The 23,365-nt window shown below is 44.8% G+C and overlaps 1 protein-coding gene across 12 annotated transcripts in view; it reads right to left on the reverse strand.

The window, feature by feature from the left end:
* TERB1 (telomere repeat binding bouquet formation protein 1) overlaps nt 1-23,365 on the reverse strand; it is a 138,676-nt gene that overhangs the window by 91,469 nt on the left and 23,842 nt on the right. For all 12 annotated transcript variants that reach the window (XM_068259680.1, XM_068259686.1, XM_068259687.1 and 9 more), the window contains 7 exons: nt 19,708-19,836; nt 19,493-19,624; nt 19,290-19,350; nt 18,315-18,424; nt 18,042-18,164; nt 6,052-6,204; nt 809-940 (listed from right to left, as the gene is read on the reverse strand). In XM_068259680.1, coding sequence (XP_068115781.1) covers nt 809-940; nt 6,052-6,204; nt 18,042-18,164; nt 18,315-18,424; nt 19,290-19,350; nt 19,493-19,624; nt 19,708-19,836 — 840 coding nt within the window. The remainder of the gene's footprint in view (nt 1-808; nt 941-6,051; nt 6,205-18,041; nt 18,165-18,314; nt 18,425-19,289; nt 19,351-19,492; nt 19,625-19,707; nt 19,837-23,365) is intronic.

Here is a 23,365-nt window from a genome sequence, read left to right on the forward strand (position 1 = left end):
CAGACGGGGTCGGGCTCCCCTTCCTCTCATAAGATGGCCACCGGAGCTGGCCGCGGCTGCGCAGTCCGCATACACGTTAGTGCGGCTGCACAGCTCTAGGGCCTCCCCCCTCGATCCACGCTACTGTGCGTGGATCGGGGGGAGGGCCCTAGAGCTGCGCAGCCGCACTAACGTGTATGCGGACTGCGCAGCCGCGGCCAGCTCCGGTGGCCATCTTATGAGAGAAAGGGGAGCCCGACCCCGTCTGTGGGGTCGGGAGCGGCACGGGGGGCGATCAGACTGCGGGGACCCGGCGGAACTGCACGGAGGACGCGGACGCCGTCCTCCGTGCATTTAAAAGTGTTTAAGGTACTTGTCTTTTTTTTTATATTTGGGCTCGCAAGTCCTTTAAGGACCACGCCTTCTACATAACAAAATTATTATCCAACCTTCCCCATCAACCCTTTCTCCCTAATTTTTTTGCAATTAAAAATACTTTTATTATTTTCTCAGTTCAAGGCAAAGCATACACACTGTAACAAAAACCCACCTTTATTTCAAAATCGGATATTTATCACCATAAATTGTGACAGGAGCATACCTTACATTTTGTAATAAAGGGGAGAAATAGCCAAATCAAATTAGCAGTTTTATCTACAGTAGCACTTTTTGTTTTTAAACTGTAATGGGTACAACCTGAGAAACATATTTTTTTTGTTCCAATTACTGTAAAATGCATAGAAACCAAAATTGTTCTTGGGGAAAAAAATACTGCCCGATGAAACTCTAATCATTCAGACTGGTAGTATAAAAACAGGTCTGTACTCACCGCAGTCCTCGGTGCTGTGGCCTAGAGCTAGTATGATACTGAACCTGTCCTGAGGATCTAGACTTCTGTCAGACAACAGGGTGATGAGATTCGATATGATCCCGTGCTTCGACAAGAGGTTTACCGCCCTAGCTAAAAATCAAGAATATACTTTAAGTGCTAAAGTAATTTATTTGAAAAAAACAAACAAAGCAAAAATCAACTTAACATGTATAACTCCCTTAAGGCTCATAAACACGTTCAACTTAATACACAACTAACCGCTCACCATGACAAACCGCAACAAGTCGCTCAAACGACATGTACACACGTGGCCAACCTGCACAACATTTGGTCAGTTGATCTGCCAGTTGGATCGGGCAAACCACCCATTATCAGTTGGTCGTCTAGTCGGTTTCTGCCCGTACACATGCCTATTGTCCAAAACAAAACAAGTTGATATGATAGTTGGGCGGAAAAGTTTCATGAGGGTATGAGCCTTTAAAACTTCTACACTGCTGATGACCCAATCCGACTAATCCCTCCAGTTCAGAAAATAAAATAGAACTTGCTTTATATTCACAATTCTATATCTAGACACTACTTCTGCATTCTGTAAAGACACATACCGTATATACTCGCATTTAAGCCAACCTGCGTTTAAGCCGATGTAACCACTTTTCCTACAGAAACCAGGAAAAAGTAATTGACTTGCATATAAGCCCCCTCACTAGTATAGCACACAAGATATTCCCCCAGTACAAGTCAACCCACCTCCCCATAGCCAGATGTGCCCCAAGGATGATACATCTGTGTCCCAAGACACCACTAGATGGCATCATAGATATAAGACACAGCGATTGCCACACAGGAAGAACATCCGATCATTGCTAACACATTGCTTGCACGCGCCTCTCCACAAGCCAGGGACACAGGTAGCCTTGAGCAGCACACTCTGCACACCATGTTGCAGGGGATTGGGGCCACAGACACAGCAGGGCGCCAGCTGGCAAGAGCAGGATCACTACTACAAGATCCTTATGCTCCTCTGCCAGTAACAAAACCCACTCCACCATTTGTTCCGCTCCACTGACTCACATATAAACTGAGGGGGTACATTTTCAGCACATTGTTGTGCTGAAAAATTAGGCTTATACACGAGTATACTGCAGAACCTGATGGGTACGGCCTATGAATATTAAAAAAAAAAAAAAAATCACTTCCAATAAAACGTCTCCACAAAAACGCTGCCAATGTTACTTTAACAAGGGCAGCGTTACTTTTACTTTACCTCAGTGAAAACTACATACATACATTTTCAGTCCAGGGACAGGAACAAATGTAATGCAGGAAACTAAAAATCAGAGCTGAACTTGTGGACATCCCTATTGGCCAGTGAAGCCATCTATAACATTAACTGGCCGACAAGGAAGCTGGACATATCAAAGGGGAGGGACCTAATTTGCATATCCTTGTGCTGGACATGTCTCCAAAACATAAAAAGGATTTTGCCCTGCAGTTTCCACAGATGAGGACCTTTGATTACGCACTGTATAATTATATCAGTTTGTATTGCGCAGGATTATGTAAAGCCACTTTGAGGCTGGTTGCACACATGGTGCAGTGCAATCTGCGTGCGGCAGAAGAGCCTACCGTAGAAATTGACATCCCACCATAACAGATTGCGCCGACATGGAAATCTGCATGCCTGAACGTGTACGCAAGTGACATCAGATGTGACAAGCATCTGTCCCCTAAGTCACGTGCACACTTCCAGACATGAAGTGCATCACGCGCCTTCACGCCACTACCGCAGTCCCGGTGCTAATGACTGCAATGCAATCGTGCGCAGAGTGGTAGTGCCCAACATACAATTCTTTGATGCTGAAAGCTCAGTAACACAACTACAGCCATCTATCCAGTGACCCTCATGGAGCTGCAAGAGAAGATCAGTGATCTAGTAGTTTCCTAACCTTGTGGGGACCACGTGTAGTAAATCCTACGCCGCACTTGTGACTGCCTAACTCTGATGCGGCGTAGGATTTACACCACCTGCCATTTCCACTCCCGACGTGATCGTGTGCACCCGAGAGGGGAGATTAAGCTGTCATATGACAGCTGACATCTCCCCTCAGTGATCAGGAGCCATCTTGATTGATTGATCACTATTGGCAGCAGCGGTCTGAGGGTAAGAAGAGGACGGGGACTCACCATCCTGACGTTCCCCCAGCAATCGTCGCTCCCCTCCGCTCTGGCCGGCATCCCCGCTCACTCTGCCTTAAGTGTTGGGTCCCGGCTTGATGACGTCATCAAGCCGCGACCCGGAACTTAGCGGTAGTGCATGCAGGGATGACAGCCAAAACGGAGGGGGCTAGAGCTGCTCATCGCAGGAGTCTGGGAGGGGAGTAAAGATTGCTGGCAATACGGGGGACACCTGGCTACACTGGGGACACCATGCCTAGCTAGCTACACTGGGGATCCGGCTGCCTGGCACCCCCCTCGCATGTAAAATGGTCCGGTCCTTAAGGGGGGGGGGAGAAGGCTGCCGGTCCCCAGAAGGTTAAAGGATACCGGAGGTGACATGATGAGATAGACAGGTGTATGATTAGTGCCTAGCACACAAATAACTATGCTGTGTTCTTTTTTTTCTTTCTCTGCCTGAAAGAGTTAATCAGGTATGTAAGTGGTAGTTCTTGCCTGAGTCAGGACTGGGTCAGACTACAGTGTGGCCCTCACTGATAAGAAATTACAACTATAAAACACTTTCCTAGCAGAAAATAGCTCCTGAGAGCAGGAAAGAGATAAAAAGGGTCAACAGTTCATAGATTTTTAGCTCTGGCATATTTCAATGAATGTGCCATTGAGCAAAAACAATAAAACAGTAAAAACTTAAAAAGTAGCTTAAATATAAAATAAAACTGTGGACTATCTTAAAAAGTCATTTTAAGGAGAAGGAGGATAGATACAATTGTTTATTTCATTAGGTTATTTTCACCTTGGGTGTCCTTGAAGTCTTATTGATGCTGTACTAACACTACAAGGCCTCTAATGCTAGCTATACACGATGCCATTTGCCATCAGATCAACAGGTTGACATAATAGTTCCCGACATGTCCGATCTGCTCCTGACCGCAAAATCGATTTTCAGATCACCACTGCACAAAACCAATCCAGTTGTCATTCAAGAGAAGATCGGAAATGACCTATCAACCTGACTGACATTTGCATTATGTATACCCAGTATTAAGACGGATCCTGTGATTTGGATGTAGGGATCAGCAGGGGTCTAATAGAGGCCTGTGTTAAATATCAAAAATCTGGCATCCGCACAGTGAGTTGAGCGACTAAGGCTGATAGTAGCCAATCTGATACCACATAGGAAATAACGGTTGTAACCGATCCACTAGAGGTGGTTTTGGCAGCGGGTTAATGTTAACAATTAGGAAGGGGGGATTAGTTTTAGGCAATTGGAGAGGAGATTAGTGTTAGGCAACAGGTGGAGGGTGTTTTTTTTTTAGGCACTTGAAGGCGGGAGGGGGGGTTAGTGTTAGACATTAGGTGGAGGGTGGGGAATTGTTTTAGGCACTTGAAGGGGGGGGGGGGGGAATTATTAGTGTTAGACATTAGGTGGAGTGGGTGGGTTATTTTTAGGCACTTGAAGAAGGGTTAGTATCAGACATTAGGTGGAGGGGGAATTAGTTTTAGGCAATAGGAGGGGAGGGTTAGTGTTAGACATAAGGTAGAGGGTGGGATTAGTTTAAAGCCTCGTACTCACCACCCGACAGGTCCAGCGACGTCCCCTTGTCGACGGTTGTTAAGTGTTGCCTCTTCCTGCACACAACGTTACATGATGGGCGCAAACGGGAAGTCAAGCAATCACGGTACTTTGTGTGGAGTTGCCAGAGATCTTAAAGATCCGATCCTCTAAGCGACAGTCGCATGATTTTGCGCCTGTGCCCATGTTGCATAAACAGCGCTTGTCGCTCAAAAAAAAAAAAAAAAAAAAAAAAAATCACTGGTCGTCGGGAAAATCGTGATGTGTGTACAAAGCTTTAGGCACTAGGAAGAAAAGGTTGAAGTGAGAATGGGTGCCCAGTAAGTGCATGGTAAAATATTGGTAATTTAACAACTGCAGCAGCGCTGCAACATGTAAGGACGGGTCTCACTTGGATGAACAGCTGGGTGCAAACTCGGAAATATCTGGTTGTCGCCTCTCTGCCCTGCAGTCTCATTCTCCTGCCTGCTGGTGTGGCATTTGAATAAGTGCAGCCATTGCCTATACTGGACTGTAGCTGTGTACTAGCAGCTAATGGGGGATCGGCCAATGAATAAATATGGAGGCATATTGGCAAGTGGATTTATTAAGAAAACAGAAAAGAAGGGGTCACCTCGTGCTTCATGGGGTTACTGATCACCCAGTTCATCAGGTCCAAGTAGCTTATGAGGGAAATCAGCCATTCATTCAGTCCTTGACCCCCCATAGGCTGCTTGTACACAGTTGCAGTGGCTCCTGCCATCCTATAGTCCACTAATGACAAACAGGTTATGAAGGTGCAAAGAAGAGGCGTGGCATGCGCATTCACACGCTGCACCAAACTGCAGGACTGAGATAAAGAGAGAAAGCAGGCAGAACTTCCAGAGGTCATGCCCAGCTTCTGTCAGAGGGGTAAACTTATATTGCTGAAACATCAGCTTGTCATCCAGATGAGACCTGTCCTTAGGGGCCATTGTTCCCTGTAGTCACTGTGAGCGTTTCAGTGTTTTCTCTATTTCAGGGATTCTGATGAAATGAATCTCAATTACCAAGAAAGGTTGGACAAACTGGGCTTATTTAACTTAGAAAAAGGCAGCTGAGATGGTGACCTGATTAACATGCATAAATGTCCTCCTTAATATTGCTAAATCTTAGCAAAAAGAAAGCCTAATTGGTGGCAAAAAAAAGGTATAGATCATTTATGTGTGATAAGTAATGATAAAGTTATTGGCTAATGAACGTGAGGAGTGTGAAATGCAGAACATTGCTCTGGTTTTTAAGGGGGAATAACGCAGGGTAGGGAAGTGGTTAAAGCCAGCCTAATCCCGCGGTGAGTGTCTAATTGCTGTTGGTACTGCTGTGCACCCATTGCTGGCACCCATTGTATGGAGTGCCAAGTTTTATTTACTTAGCAGTTCCATCATGCAAAACTAGCATGTCTTCATTGAGAGCAGTGAACATTATCAAGAACATAAAGCTATGCATTTGTTTATGCCTGCTGATGACTTACGGTTTTGAGCAACGCAGGCATCCAAGGTCTTCGTTACTACAACAGCCAATTCGGGGTTGACCCTTTTCGTCTCTATACCATTCACCAGTCGCCGAAGCACATCAGCCAATGTATCCAGCCCTCCAACTGCAGCAAAGTAATCTTGGGCAGATCCTAGCAAGATAGACAATATCTTCAGTGGCATGTTATTGACATTGATGTCAGAGGTCTTGGTTTAGCTATGGAGAACCAGAATCCCTAGCAGGCACCAGACCACCAGAGCTCGGCTATGGGAAGACCTATGCCACGTACAATTTGTCCTTCTTAAAAATGGAAGATATATAGTTCAGTCAAACCTCAAAAAGAGAAAAATGGATTTACCCCATTTATAACTATTAAAGAGGCAATGCAACAACATATACAAGAATGAATTAAATTACTCAGGATATACAATTTTATGTTAATATTCCTGGTTTCAGCATCAGAAACACTTCGTATATCTATGCATTGCTGTATATTTGTCTGTAACCCCGCCCTCCCAGTGATGGTTAGCCTACCAGTGATGGCTAATCTTGGCACTCCAGCTGTGACAAAACTACAAATCCCATCATGCCTCTATCTCCCCGAGCTATGCTTAGAGCTGTCAGAGTATAGGCCCATACACATGTCGGATTTTTGCGAACGACCCGTCGTTTGAACGTTCCGTCGTTCGCACGTCAAATCCGGCTTGTGTACAGACTATCGTTCAGGTGATAAGACTGGTTTTCAGCGATCCGCCCGGCGGATCGCTGAAGACCAGTCTTATCACCTGAACGATAGTCTGTACACACGCCGGATTTGACGTGCAAACGACGGAACGTTCAAACGACGGGTTGTTCGCAAAAATCCGACGTGTGTATGGGCCTTATTGCAATGCCTCATGGGACTTGTAGTTCCACCACAGCTGAAGTGCCAAGGTTAGCCATCACTGACCTAGCCTATTTAGTTATGCAGCTTTCTGCTCCAGAGCATTCTGGGAGACCTGCAAGAGGGACAAAGCATTAAGGTTTTGGGGGTATGTCCCACTTTTCACACACTGCCCCTGTACACATATCAAAAATATAATTGGCACACATCACTACAATGGTCAAAAATATATTTGATAAATGTGTGCAGGCTGTCAATGAAGAGAGCAATGAACAAGGTGCAATGTTTCCCTATTTATATCAACTGAGCTGTGCACAGAGACAACCAAGTATGGCAGATCACCGCTTGTGTATATCACTGCCTCAGCAACTCTGGCAGCACTAAGCTACGGGATTGCAATGGGCTCAGTAAGTGACTCTACCTATATATCTAGTCATTTCCAAAGTAGTTAATTTCAGTACGCGGCGCAGAGAGTCAAAGCTGAGCGCTGTCGTAGCAGCAATGCTATGCTAACACTAACCTTCCCCCTATATATTTGAAAGACACAAATGGAGAGATGATCTAGAGCCCATGATAGTGTAGTATGTTAGCACAATTGTTGTGTTACATAAATATCGTGAAAGGAACTCACAAAGGTGGGTTACCACTAAGGCCACCACTGTAACGGCAGGTGGGGAAGATTAGACCCAACCCCGCTGGGGTTAAAAGTTGCTCTCTGTAGACAGAAGCAGGGGGTGACAGCCCTCCCCCAAGGGTGGACTTGAGATATTAGTTAATACTTTGAACAGAGGCGCCAGTATAGAGTAAAACATTTTTTAAAGCGTTTAACCTCTTGAGGACCGCAGTCTTAAAGGACACCTGAAGTGAAAATAAACGAATGAAATAAACAATTGTATCAATTTTCCTTCTCCTAAAAATGACTTTTTAAGAGATTTCACATTTTTATTTTATGTTTAAATCTACTTTTAAAGTTTTAACTGTTACTTTTGCTCAATGACACATTCATTGAAGTATGCCAGAGCTAAAATCTATAAACTATTGACCCTTTTTATCTCTTTCCTGCTTTCAGAAGCACTTTTCTGCTAGGAAAGTGTTTTATAGTTGGAATTTCTTATCAGTGAGGGTCACACTGTAGTCACTTCCTGTCTGAGTCAGGCCTGAGTCAGCCAATTACATACCTGAATGGGAGCGTTTACCGCAACGTTCCGAACGCTTGCGGTAAACGCTCCGCAAGCGTCCATCTGAACCAGCTCTTATAGTAATAATTCAATACAAATCTTTGCTTTTAAACAAATGAACATTTATTAAAATAGCATAAAAACATACTTTCCCTGGTGCTGTGTACACAACATCTGTAAGGCGCTGCAGCGTCATCACAACCAGCTTACAAATTGCATGCACACAAAAATATGCATACAGAAAAAAGGGACAAGGTTGCGTCGAAAAAAAAAAAAAAAAAAAGTGAGAATATAAAAAGTAAAAAAGGTAAATTGCAAAATAAGACCCCAAAATAATTGAGGATTTCAGTTTCCTTAGTCTAGACTGCTATAGTTGGGTGCAATATAATTGCAATCTTCTCCGGTGCAAACAGATGGTTCAGTCCAATACGGATTCCTCTTTTCCAATAGTTTGCAACTAAAGCACCCCAAATTCCAAGATTATTCCAACAACCTCCCTTCCGGACGTCTAAGGGCCAATATTCAAAACTCCCTTTTAATGGGCTTTGTTGGTCATGTGACCACCTCTCTGACTGGACTTGGTGCACTGCTGTGCTAACACCACCCTGCTCCTCCAAGCCACACCCCTTCCACAGGGAAACACAAGTCTTTTTTCAATTCAGTGTTGTTACTATGTGTACTTTAAAAACCTCATCAACATTATTGCCCCTCTTAAACCGCCGCAGAACCGCGGCTGAAAACCCCCTCAATCACCCCAAACTCTCGGGGGTACATCACGGGCTCCTTCCGCATAGAGGCAGCGCAGCTCTGCCTTTATGTGCGTCAATCACAGCGGATCACCATCTCTCCCCCGCACCTCTCAGTCTTCCTTCACTGAGATGGGCGGGGGAGAGGCGGAGATACGCGCTGATTGACGCGCATAGAGGCGGCAGCAAAATCCACGACCCAAGAAAGTCGTGGATTTTGCCGGCCGAGTTAGGGGTGAGTTTGGGGTGATTGAGGGAGTTTTTAGCTGCAGTTCTGCTGCGTTTTAAGAGGGGCAATAATGTTAATGAGGTTTTTAATGTAAAAACCTCATTTTTGGGAGACTTCTCAGTCTCTTTAAAGGACAACTGTAACAGGAGGAATATGACAATTTATTTCCTTTTAAAGGACACCCTAGGTGAAAATAAACTAATTAAATAAACAATTGTATCATCTAAAAATGACTTTTTAGGCTATTCCACAGTTTTATTTTATGTTTAAATCTACTTTTTAAGTTTTAACTGCTTTATTGTTTTTGCTCAAAGACACATTTATGAAAGTATGCCAGAGCTAAAACCTATGAACTATTAGCCCCTTTTTATCTCTTTCCTGCTGCCAGAAGCTCTTTTCTCCTAGGAAAGTGTTTTATAGTTGTAATTTCTTATCAGTGAGGGTCACACTGTAGTCACTTCACTGAGTCAGGACTGAGTCAGCCACTTACATACCTGATATTTAACTCTTTCAGGCAGAGAAAGAAAAAAAGGAACACAGCATAGTTATTTGTGTGCTTGGCACTGTACATACCTATGTCTATCTCATCATGTCACATGTCACTTCGGGTATCCTTTAAACCCCCCTACTGACCAGATCATTTTTTACAAACTAGGCCACTGCAGCTGCAGGGCTGTACAACTCAGCACACAAGTGACCCCCCTTTTTCTACTCACCAACAGAGCTTTCTGTTGGTGGGCTGTGATTGCTCCCCCAATGTTTATTTTTTTTTAATAAATATTTCTTTATTTTTTAAATAAATGTTAATTTTTTTCTTATTTCCTTTAAACCCTCCCTCCCCCTGCCAGCCAATCAGCGTGATTGGCTGTCATAGGATTCAGCCTATGACAGCGGATCACTTTTCAGCCACCCAGGTGGACAGCGTTGTCACACGCTGTCCCCAGTACAGCACTTCAACACTGGCAAAAGACAAATAGACAAACACCCGGCAACCGGGAGCCCAATCTGGTGTAATACCCTTTTAGTTGGTTTGGCGTGAGAGAAATCTAATGCCAATATACTCACAAAGGTGGGTTGCTCCCAAGAGGCAACCACTCGTATCTGCAGGTGGAGAAATACCGTCTCCACTCGGCCTTTTCTGTAGTTCCACGGTCGCAACTCCAAAAATGAAAAAATATATCTTTTCGACTCTCCAGGTGGGAGAGAACGAAAATGTCCTACTGGGTAGGATAAGAATGATAAATTTGGAAGGTTGGAGGCGCCCAATCGGAATCAAAACTAGATCTTCAATTCGCGGAAGATCAGGAATATAGGGAGGTGTTTTTTTTGAGAAAATTTAAAATCAAAATTTCTTAATAAAATGTAATAAAATATATGCAATAAAATATAATTTCATTTATTGAATGCGAACAGCACTATGACAACGCGTTTCTCGGCGTAAGCCGCTTCCTCAGGTCAAGTGAGTGCCTTGATGAAAAATAAAAACATAGAGTGGCGCTCAGAACTTCTGTAGCCATAAGCAATACATAAAAACACAGCGATTTACAAATTAAAACAACTGTATGGATACAGAAAAAAGACATTTACAGACAATAATCATCTATGCTATGCATGTACTAGTCCACTAAAAGACATTTCCAAACAATAATATTCAATGTTATGCATGTGTTAATCCACTCTTAGGTCTCAGATAGTGGAAAAATATGACAGATAATCATAAGAAAGGCTGGCATTTATCTAGAATACAGGTGGTAATGGACATGACATAAAACAGTGAAGGTATTTCTATAGTGCCGAGACAGGGAGTGTGGCAGCGTATCTCTAAACATAAAAGTTCCCCAGAAGAAAGGAGTTCTTTAAAAATTATTAATGATGGTGACCGAACTTATTTAATGTACACGCACATATATATACACTTACACACACACATATTATATATATATATATATATATATATATATATATGTGCTCAACTGTGAGTGGTGGGCCCTGATGCAGCAGGTCTTGGGAAGGAGACACAACATTTATATACATGTGCGTTCCTCTGTGGGTGGTAGACCCTGAAGCAGCAGGTTGGGGAGAGATTAAGGGGAAATAGGGATATGGGTGGGGAGTGGGAAACTAGTAATAGGGGGAGCTGATATGGAGAGGGGGGAGGAACGGGAAGCGACGGGGGAGGGAGGGTTTTGGGGGAAAGAGTGGAGGGGTGGATGGAGACTGAGCCCTGTCGGGTGTGTGGTAGTAGAAACCGAGCCCTGTTGGGTGTGTGGTAGTAGCTGTCTTACCGGCTATGTGGCTGTCCCAAAGTCCGGATGCGCCTGTGGTTGCCAGTGTGCGCCACCCGGTCTGGTATTTGAATGTTCAGGCCAGGAGAGGGTAGCGCAGTGCGTGATGACGCACGATGTTGGCCATGGAAAGGGCCAATGGGTGGGTAGCGGCGCGACGACGAGTGGTATGGGCGGAAGTGCCGCTGCGGCCATGATGGATGTGGGCGGTGACACATGGGCGACCTAAGGGGGACGGGCAGAGATGGAGTGGCGCGGGGATGGGTAATATGGGCGGAAGTTACTTCGCGGCCATATTGGAGAGGGGCATTTGGTCGTGATATTCTTATAGGGGGCCGGCGGGGGTGGAGCCGAGGGCGGTGGCCATGGGGTGAATTCGGGGGGCCCCAATGAAAAGTGACCACCCGTGTTAGGAGTATTAAAAGACTATATATATATATATATATATATATATATATATATATATATATATATATATATATATATATATATATATACAATATTGGAAGTAAAACATATGAGCAAGATGTGGAAGTGGTGGCTAATTTAGTGAGGGGCAGCGGGAGGGGATAGTTGGATGGGGTACGTCGATCTCAGAGGGAGGGGAGGGCACAGGTGGGCCTCCATATGGGGGAGGGTGTCCCACAGGGATGGTACTGACCGCCCTAGGATGGAAGGGGTGGGCAGGCGTGAAGGGGGCGTGAAAAGGTGGGCAACACGCAGTGGCCCCTTGAAGAATGGACCCAGCACTAGAGGTCGTCTACCCGTCACTTCTACCATTTACCGAAGATCCACAAGTCCCTGCTAAATCCACCCGTAAGACCGATAATCTCCGGAATCAATTCCCTGACGTCTCATCTTTCAGAACTCATTGACATACACCTGCAGCCATATGTACTAAAACTTCCGTCATACCTGAAAGACTCTACACAATTGTTATCTGAACTACAGAATATACCATGGAAGAGCAATTATAGATGGGTGACATTGGATGTGGCCTCGTTATACTCAAACATTCACCATAGTATTGGCCTAAGAGCCATGTGGTCCTTCTTAAGTGAAGATGATACTATCCCATTAAAACAGAAGTATTTCCTTATAAACTCCACTGACTTTATCCTTACACACAACTACTTCAAATTTATGGATAATATTTACCAACAGGAGAGAGGCACAGCGATGGGGGCCAGCTTTGCCCCCAGTTATGCTAATCTGACTATGGGTCTATTTGAAAAACTACATCTGGAGTCTGACGATCCATTCGAAACACATATTGTCTACTATAGAAGATATATAGACGACCTGATACTGATATGGGAAGGAGAGATGGACACCATACTAGAATTCACCAAGTATATGAATAATAACGACTGGGGCATCTCCTTCACACATAACATTCATGATACTCAAATAGAATATCTGGACGTAGTACTATACATAGAAGATAACACCATTAAGTCAAGGAACCATTTTAAAACCGTAGACTCCAACTCGTATATAGACTACAGGAGCAATCATCATAAGCCATGGAAAACCCACAATCCATTCGGCCAATTTTTGTGCATCAGAAAAAATTGCACCGATCTCACTATGTTCGACAGCCAGGCACAGACATTGACCAACAAGTTCAGAAAAAAACACTTTCCCAAACAATTGGTGAAAGAAGCTAAGCGCAGGGCAAGGAACACAGAAAGGGGTACCCTTCTGAAAAGGAAGGAAACGATCCAGACAGAGGACATCCAAGAGACAGCGTTTATTACCAGGTTCTCCAATGACCATACGGCCATCCGGAAATCTCTGGAAAAATATTGGCCCCTACTATTAAAAGATCCTTATCTGAAAGAACACCTTAAGAAGAAATCAAAATGTATCTACAGAAGAGCAAGGACATTGAAGAGCCAACTGGCACCAAGCAAACTAAAAAAACAGAAAACCAGGATTAGAACCGATCCACAAGACTCAGGAGGACATGGATTACAGAGATGTAAAAGGAAGAAATGCCTATGCTGCAAAAAACTGGTGACTGGTCTGAACCAATTCAAATCCACAAATACAGGAGAAATCTTCCCGATTAAAAACACAATAAGTTGTATTTCCCGGAACATAATCTATATGGTCACGTGCCCCTGTAATCTACAATACATAGGAAGAACCACACAAACCCTAAGTAGCAGGTGGGGACAACACCGACGTAACATAACAAAAGGCTTTAACAAACATGGCCTATCCCGACACTTCAAGGAGTTCCATAGGCAGGATCCCACCGAAGCGCGACTATGTCCCATAGAACAGATCTCAGAAGAGGCCGTAGACCCGTACGGCTTACTTAGAGCCAGGGAGATGTATTGGGTCTTCAAATTGAGGACCCTCCAACCAGAGGGCTTAAACATCTGCCTAGAACATAACCTCTAATGGCTATGGCCAAAATCCTATTAATCAAGAAACATAATCGATACCTGCTATATACTATTCAAACATCCGTAGTACTCCTTTCAATCATGAATCGTAATTACTACCTGCTATATATTAATCGATCATTCCTGGTATACTTCTAATTCCACTCAGTACATAGAGCCGGAGAACCGGCTCACCTCCTTTAATAGAGCGCCCACGGTACTTAGGTTCTTGACAAGTTATAACATAGTATCACCATACCTACTGCCCCCATAGAGCCAGGGGCAATTTCTTTATGAAGATAATCACACTGGCCCCACCACTGTAGATATTAAAGTATCAGGTAACATAGTCAGAACAGGACGTATATTGAAACCAGGGTGTAAATTGAAGAAGTAGGTCATATATCACTGTACTGTAAGACTTCTGATTATCTCTGTGGGTATATGATGTATATTATTAGCCACAAATGCGAGTACAAATACATATGTATGGATTGTTTTAACCTGCTTATAAAGAAAAAGAAAGGAGATACTTTCCCCTTGAGGAGGTCCCTATACACTGTGCAACACCCCTATGGCTCTTGGCACCACACTCCTCCTCTCCACTAGCCCCCAGTCCCTCTCATGTAGGCCCAAAAAGTGGTGCCCATGGGCTGACTTCTCCTAAGGACCACAGGAATCTTTTTAGCCTCCCGTCTAGACGGCCTCTAGTGCTGGGTCCATTCTTCAAGGGGCCACTGCGTGTTGCCCACCTTTTCACGCCCCCTTCACGCCTGCCCACCCCTTCCATCCTAGGGCGGTCAGTACCATCCCTGTGGGACACCCTCCCCCATATGGAGGCCCACCTGTGCCCTCCCCTCCCTCTGAGATCGACGTACCCCATCCAACTATCCCCTCCCGCTGCCCCTCACTAAATTAGCCACCACTTCCACATCTTGCTCATATGTTTTACTTCCAATATTGTCTATGTGTATATATATATATATATATATATATATATATATATATATATATATATATATATATATATATAGTCTTTTAATACTCCTAACACGGGTGGTCACTTTTCATTGGGGCCCCCCGAATTCACCCCATGTCCACCGCCCTCGGCTCCACCCCCGCCGGCCCCCTATAAGAATATCACGTCCAAATGCCCCTCTCCAATATGGCCGCGAAGTAACTTCCGCCCATATTACCCATCCCCGCGCCACTCCATCTCTGCCCGTCCCCCTTAGGTCGCCCATGCGTCACTGCCCACATCCATCATGGCCGGTGACGCACTTCCGCCCATACCACTCGTCGTCGCGCCGCTACCCACCCATTGGCCCTTTCCATGGCCAACATCGTGCGTCATCACGCACTGCACTACCCTCTCCTGGCCTGAACATTCAAATACCAGACCGGGTGGCGCACACTGGCAACCACAGGCGCATCCGGACTTTGGGACAGCCACATAGCCGGTAAGACAGCTACTACCACACACCCGACAGGGCTCGGTTTCTACTACCACACACCCGACAGGGCTCGGTCTCCATCCACCCCTCCACTCTTTCCCCCAAAACCCTCCCTCCCCCGTCGCTTCCCGTTCCTCCCCCCTCTCCATATCAGCTCCCCCTATTACTAGTTTCCCACTCCCCACCCATATCCCTATTTCCCCTTAATCTCCCCCCAACCTGCTGCTTCAGGGTCTACCACCCACAGAGGAACGCACATGTATATAAATATGTGTCTTCTTCCTAAGACCTGCTGCATCAGGGCCCACCACTCACAGTTGAGCACGTATATATATATGTATATAATATGTGTGTGTGTAAGTGTATATATATATGTGCGTGTACATTAAATAAGTTCGGTCACCATCATTAATAATTTTTAAAGAACTCCTTTCTTCTGGGGAACTTTTATGTTTAGAGATACGCTGCCACACTCCCTGTCTCGGCACTATAGAAATACCTTCACTGTTTTATGTCATGTCCATTACCACCTGTATTCTAGATAAATGCCAGCCTTTCTTATGATAATCTGTCATATTTTTCCACTATCTGAGACCTAAGAGTGGATTAACACATGCATAACATTGAATATTATTGTTTGGAAATGTCTTTTAGTGGACTAGTACATGCATAGCATAGATGATTATTGTCTGTAAATGTCTTTTTTCTGTATCCATACAGTTGTTTTAATTTGTAAATCGCTGTGTTTTTATGTATTGCTTATGGCTACAGAAGTTCTGAGCGCCACTCTATGTTTTTATTTTTCATCAAGGCACTCACTTGACCTGAGGAAGCGGCTTACGCCGAGAAACGCGTTGTCATAGTGCTGTTCGCATTCAATAAATGAAATTATATTTTATTGCATATATTTTATTACATTTTATTAAGAAATTTTGATTTTAAATTTTCTCAAAAAAAACACCTCCCTATATTCCTGATCTTCCGCGAATTGAAGATCTAGTTTTGATTCCGATTGGGCGCCTCCAACCTTCCAAATTTACCAGTACAGCACTGCCTTAGATCGCAGTGCAGAACAGTGTTATTAGATGGCAGTTTCGCCATCTAACAGTCCCTAATGGCAATCGCCGTTGGGAGGCTGATGACGGAGCGGAGCAAGCGGGGATGCACACGCGATCCCCTGCAATCTCTGCACGCCAATCGGCGTTGAGAAGTCATTAGGCAGTTAAAAAGTGTTAACAATTGTTTATTCTATACTGGCACCTCTGTTCAAAGTATTAACTATTTCCCCATACATATTCCTAACACTAACCTTCCTTGGCTACAAAGCCGCAATTTACCGAAATGGCTGTAAAATCACAGCCCTTATAAGGCAGTGATTTACTTAAAGGGATACTGTAGGGGGGGTCGGGGGAAAATGAGTTGAAGTTACCCGGGGCTTCTAATGGTCCCCCACAGACATCCTGTGCCCGCGCAGCCACTCACCGATGCTCCGGCCCCGCCTCCGGTTCACTTCTGGAATTTCAGACTTTAAAGTCTGAAAACCACTGCGGCTGCGTTGCCGTGTCCTCCCTTCCCCTGATGTCACCAGGAGCGTACTGCGCAGTCACAGACCATATTGGGCCTGTGCTATACACTCCTGGTGACATCAGCGGGAGTGAGGACACGGCAACGCAGGCACAGTGGTTTTCAGACTTTAAAGTCTGAAACTCCAGAAGTGAACCGGAGGCGGGACCGGAGCATCGGCGAGTGGCTGCGCGGGCACAGGATGTCTGCAGGGGACCATTAGAAGCCCCGGGTAACTTCAACTCATTTTCCCCGACCCCCCCTACAGTATACCTTTAAAGCCTGTAAAAGCCACTACTTACAGCAGCCTTAAAGCAGCAATTAATGGAAGCAGCAACAAGCTGGTATAAAGCCACTAATTAGAACCACTGTAAACGCTTAGTTTACCCGAGCACCCATATTACACATTTGGCACCATTAATTATGAGATTTGTATTGCCGTGAATGGGGCCAGGTGCAATCTTTCAATGTCTTGGATATCGGCGCTGTATGAATACGCAATAATACTCATCTGCTCCCTCGCCTCCACATAGCTCACATTTGCAGCAATAAATGATAGCAAAATGAATTTTTTCACAACTGAATATGCCGACCATGTGGCCTGTGTGTCCATTTTCAAAATGTGTTCCATGCTGCTTACTACGTATATCCATGATTTCCTCCCCCCAGGCTTACAGGAGGTTTTTTTCAAAGCCATTCATATGAGTACTGCAGGAGGTGTAATGGGGGATGTAGTGCACAGATAAAACTGAAAGAGGGAAGGGACGAGAGGATTTCTTTGACCTTGTCTTTCGCCAGCTATCAAGACTGCTGTTTGTTAACAAAGAACGTATTCACTTAACAGTTAGGGATAAATGCAAAACGGTCCCAGTGTGCCTGGGGGGATCCTGGTGTGTATGGGGGCACGATGTGTGGTAGAAAGGGTCAACTTACCTGCCTCTCACGATGTGCTGCATGCCAGTCCATGTGCTGCACGCCATCTTCCTACACTACTGCCTTCACAACAGGAAGTTCAGCTGTGAAGGAGGAAGTGTCGGGAAGATGGAGAGAAGCGTACAGCAAAGCGGGGAGAGGCAGCGACATAGGTAAGTTAACCCCCTCTGCCATGGACTGTTGAAACTCTTCCCCATCTTCCTTATCAGTCCAATTGCTAATGGTACTTGTCTTGTTTACTCTTCGGTTTAAATGGGTTTTAATGGTTTGAAAAGGGTATGTCCAGGCATATATATCAGGATGAGACTACATTCTACTTACGGTTACTGGCAACAGAGAGACCAATCAGAGAGCAGATAGGTCTGACAATGTCAGGATGGATGGAATGCTGCAGCCATTTGTCTACCTGTGGAAATGCTGAGCAGCACAATTCCTGGTTTTCCTCTGAAAGGGAAGCATATAATTAATCAGTCATCCTTTAAGCATGCATAAATGGAAATGTGCACGGTGCTGTCCTTGCCCTTCATGGGTGAATAATCCCGGCTCATTAACCTGTCAGATCAGACGCATAGTAAGATGGCAGATAGCACTTACCATTCTGGGGGTTATTAACGCAGACACACAGGGCTCTGCAAACACACAGCCACAGCTGGTACTGAGGACTGGGGCTTCCATCAGGCAATGTGTTGTGTGTCAGGCTTGAGCTGAAATAAATAAGATTTAAAAAAAAACCTGTATCTGCATACTTCACTACTTAAACATAAAACAATCCCAGCACCTAAAGAGCCCTGCTGCTGAGGTCAGTAAAGGCAGCTTGGCTGCCTAAAAATCATAAAACGTTTTTAAAACTATATTTTGTGCACAACGGATTTGAGTGAAAAGTCTGTTTCACAACAAGTCTTGGCCTGATGAGAAGGTGAGAGGTCTTGATGACCTCTGCGTGTTGCCATCCTATCTGCCACCCGGTTCCTAGCAGCTTCAATATTACTCATAGCTACTAATACTGCTAAGTGATCTCGTCCTACAAAGTCACTGGACCTAACAGGGTCCAGAGTGGGACAATTGGAGCAGCTGTTAGTTTTGGAGGGAGCTCGAGTAAGTTAGTAGTACATGCTACAGCAGTAGTGTTCCTACTTCGAAAATTTTACTTGCACTGCCACACTAAGCTGAGCTGCATGAGCGGTGTAGCTTACTGAATCAACCCCTATTCATTTGTCTGAGCGAGATGTAGCCATCAAAAGAGCAACATCTGGCTCCCGAGCCATAGGTTCCCTACCCCTGATCTAACCTAAGTTCGGAACAGAGGCTGCTGACATTGGGGAGCAATACACTGTCACCTAAAGGGTCACAAACGACTGTTTCCTGCAACAAAATCTGTAGTGTGTAGGTAGCGCTTGATGCTGAAGAGGAAACATGCAGATATTTGCACGTTAGAGTCATAAGAACATTACAAATGGAAACATTTCATAATTAGCAGAAAATGTTACTGGGGGTTTGTTTTGTGAACATTACATAAAGAGCTGACTTTTGTTGAAGTTTTTTTTTTTTTTTTTAATTGATATAACATACCTGAATAAAACAAGGAGTTTTTCAATGCATCCCGATTCTCTAGCAAAAGTTTGGCCCTTCTCTGGAAATAAAGTAGATAAATATTCAAAACCAATGAAACCCTCAGCACTTATACCATATTACTCTCCAGTTTGTGTCTTGGATTTAGTTATTCCCTCCCTAGTGAAAACTAGCCCTTATATAAAACAAGGAAACGCTCTTACGATTATTAGATGCTAGCATCAAAACGAGAACAGCTGCCATCTTTTTCAGACTGTCCAATGATTGGTCATCAGAAAACACAGCACTGGCCTCTTCAAAAAGCTCCAGTGTGCACAAGGTCTGCTGGCAGAAGACTGCAATCATAAAGAAGGCATGTACATAAGTTTCCGGAAATAGACCAACACTTTATGGTCAGGTGACACCATGACATCATTACCATTACTGTCTGCAAGGACTCCCAGAGTGTATAAAGAGACTTCTTTTAATTTCAAATGGCAGCTGGATTTTGCTAGACTGGTGACGAACACGAAGCCACCGATTTCTCTGAAGTAGTCACTGGCCTCACCTGTAGTAAACAAAAACATCAACATTTTTTATCATTTTTTCGCTTATCTGCAGAAGAAAAACAAAACAACTGTACTGTGCCTGGGAACATCAAGGCTGGGCTGAGTGCACACATAGCAGAAATGCTAGCGTTGCGTAAAATGCTGCTTTTTTGCCGCAAATGGAAGTCTATAGGTCGCAGGAAAAAATGCATATAAAAAAAACGTACCGTATATACTCGCATACAAGCCGACTTTTTCACCCCCAAAAAGGGGGCCAAAAGTTGGGGGGTCGGCTTGTATGCGAGTCTTGGGTGGTCTTGGGTGGTGGTGATCCGCAGCGCCCCCCGCCCGCTCCCTCCCTCCGAGGCCGCCGCTGCTATTACCTGTTCAGCCGGCGGCCGCTTCCTCTACTCCGGGTGCCCCTCTCGCTCTGCTCTCCATGTCTCCATCACGCGTAGTGTATCCCAGCAGCGCGCCCGGCGCTGCTGCTGTGACGAGGCAGAAGAGAGCGGTTCCCCTGGTAACGGCGATGACGCCGTTACCAGGGGAACCGCTCTCTTCTGCCTCGTCACAGCAGCAGCGCCGGGCGCGCTGCTGGGATACACTACGCGTGATGGAGACATGGAGAGCAGAGCGAGAGGGGCACCCGGAGTAGAGGAAGCGGCCGCCGGCTGAACAGGTAATAGCAGCGGCGGCCGCGGAGGGGGCGGGGGGATCGCTATACTGAGCACTATACTGGCTATACTGAGTACTATGCTAGCTAAACTAGGGCACTTTACTAGCTATACTGAGCACTATACTAGCTATACTGAGCACTATACTAGCTATACTGAGCACTATACTAGCTAAACTGGGGCACTATACTAGCTAAACTGGGGCACTATACTAGCTAAACTGGGGCACTATACTAGCTAAACTGGGGCACTATACTAGCTATACTGAGCACTATACTAGCTATACTGAGCACTATACTAACTAAACTGGGGCACTATACTAGCTATACTGAGCACTATACTAGCTATACTGAGCACTATACTAGCTATACTGAGCACTATACTAGTTAAACTGGGGCACTATACTAGCTATACTGAGCATTATACTAGCTATACTGAGCACTATACTAGCAATACTGGGCACTATACTAGCGATACTGGGCACTATACTAGCGATACTGGGCACTATACTGGCTATACTGAGCACTATACTAGCTAAACTGGGGCACTTTACTAGCTATACTGAGCACTATACTAGCGATACTGGGCACTATACTAGCGATACTGGGCACTATACTGGCTATACTGAGCACTATACTAGCTATACTGGGCACTATACTAGCTATACTGGGACACACTCGGGGAATAAGGCGGCCAGCATTTCCTACCCCCGGCTTATATGGGGGTCAATCATTTTTCCCTGTTTTTTCAGGGAAAAGTTGGGGGGTCGGCTTATATGCGGGCCGGCTTATATGCGAGTATATACGGTATATGAGTTTTCAAACCTGTGTTTTTAAAAATGCTGGTATTGTTGCATATTATGCAGGAAAGCTGCCAAAACACACATAATGAAAGTCTATGGTGACGCAGATGCATAGCATTTTCATGCGTTTTCCATGGGTTATTTCCCCCCAAATATTTTTATTTATTTTTTTGCTGTAGTTCCGCTTCTGGTTGTCTTCCAAGTGATTTGCATATATGGAAATATAAAAACGCATGGAAAATGCATATGTGAATCGCAAACGCATCAAAAACGCCGTAAAAACGCTCACAACATTAACATAAAACATGACATAAAACGCAGCCTTTCACGCTATGTCATATGTGAACCCAGCCTAAAAGAAAGCTAGTGGTTCATATATAAAAATAATTTGCGCTTCAACCTTAATAGTTAGGGCTGTTTCAGACGGACGTCTGCGCGGCGTCGCATTTGGGGGCGTTGCGGCGGCTGCGCAGTCAGGCTTTCAGTAGCCTTCGCGTCGCGTTCCGATGCGGTCGCGTTTTTTCCTAGGGGGACATTAGCCGTTGCGGTTGGCCACCCCCTGGAAGCTAAATGTTGCTTCCAGGGGCAGCTCGAAAGCTAGCGAAAATCAGGACCCAAAGGCCGCGATCGTGTAAACGCGCGCAAAAGCTCGGTGTAAACACTCCCATTCACTTGAATGGGAGAGTTTACCGCGACGTTCCGAACGCTTGCGGTAAACGCTCCGCAAGCGTCCATCTGAACCAGCTCTTATAGTAATAATTCAATACAAATCTTTGCTTTTAAACAAATGAACATTTATTAAAATAGCATAAAAACATACTTTCCCTGGTGCTGAGTACACAACATCTGTAAGGCGCTGCAGCGTCATCACAACCAGCTTACAAATTGCATGCACACAAAAATATGCATACAGAAAAAAGGGACAAGGTTGCGTCCAAAAATAAAAAAATTAAATGAGAATATAAAAAGTAAAAAGGTAAATTGCAAAATAAGACCCCAAAATAATTGAGGATTTCAGTTTCCTTAGTCTAGACTGCTATAGTTGGGTGCAATATAATTGCAATCTTCTCCGGTGCAAACAGATGGTTCAGTCCAATACGGATTCCTCTTTTCCAATAGTTTGCGACTAAAGCACCCCAAATTCCAAGATTATTTCAACAACCTCCCTTCCGGACGTCTAAGGGCCAATATTCAAAACTCCCTTTTAATGGGCTTTGTTGGTCATGTGACCACCTCTCTGACTGGACTTGGTGCACTGCTATGCTAACACCACCCTGCTCCTCCAAGCCACACCCCTTCCACAGGGAAACACAAGTCTTTTTTCAATTCAGTGTTGTTGCTATGTGTACTTTAAAAACCTCATCAACATTATTGCCCCTCTTAAACCGCCACAGAACCGCGGCTGAAAACCCCCTCAATCACCCCAAACTCTCGGGGGTACATCACGGGCTCCTTCCGCATAGAGGCAGCGCAGCTCTGCCTTTATGTGCGTCAATCACAGCGGATCACCACCTCTCCCCCGCACCTCTCAGTCTTCCTTCACTGAGAGGGGCGGGGAGAGGCGGAGATACGCGCTGATTGACGCGCATAGAGGCGGCAGCAAAATCCACGACCAAGAAAGTCGTGGATTTTGCCGGCCGAGTAAGGGGTGAGTTAGGGGTGATTGAGGGTGTTTTTAGCTGCAGTTCTGCTGCGTTTTAAGAGGGGCAATAATGTTAATGAGGTTTTTAAAGACTTCTGAGTCTCTTTAAAGGACAACTGTAACAGGAGGAATATGGAGGCTGACAATTTATTTCCTTTTAAAGGACACCCTAGGTGAAAATAAACGAATTAAATAAACAATTGTATCTATCTTCCTTCTCCTAAAAATGACTTTTTAGGATATTCCACAGTTTTATTTTATGTAAATCTACTTTTTAAGTTTTAACTGTTATATTGTTTTTGCTCAAAGACACATTTATGAAAGTATGCCAGAGCTAAAACCTATGAACTATTAGCCCCTTTTTATCGCTTTCCTGCTGCCAGAAGCTCTTTTCTCCTAGGAAAGTGTTTTATAGTTGTAATTTCTTATCA

The sequence above is a fragment of the Hyperolius riggenbachi genome, chromosome 11 (assembly GCF_040937935.1).
Source record: "Hyperolius riggenbachi isolate aHypRig1 chromosome 11, aHypRig1.pri, whole genome shotgun sequence".
NCBI classification, from domain to species: Eukaryota; Metazoa; Chordata; class Amphibia; order Anura; family Hyperoliidae; genus Hyperolius; species Hyperolius riggenbachi.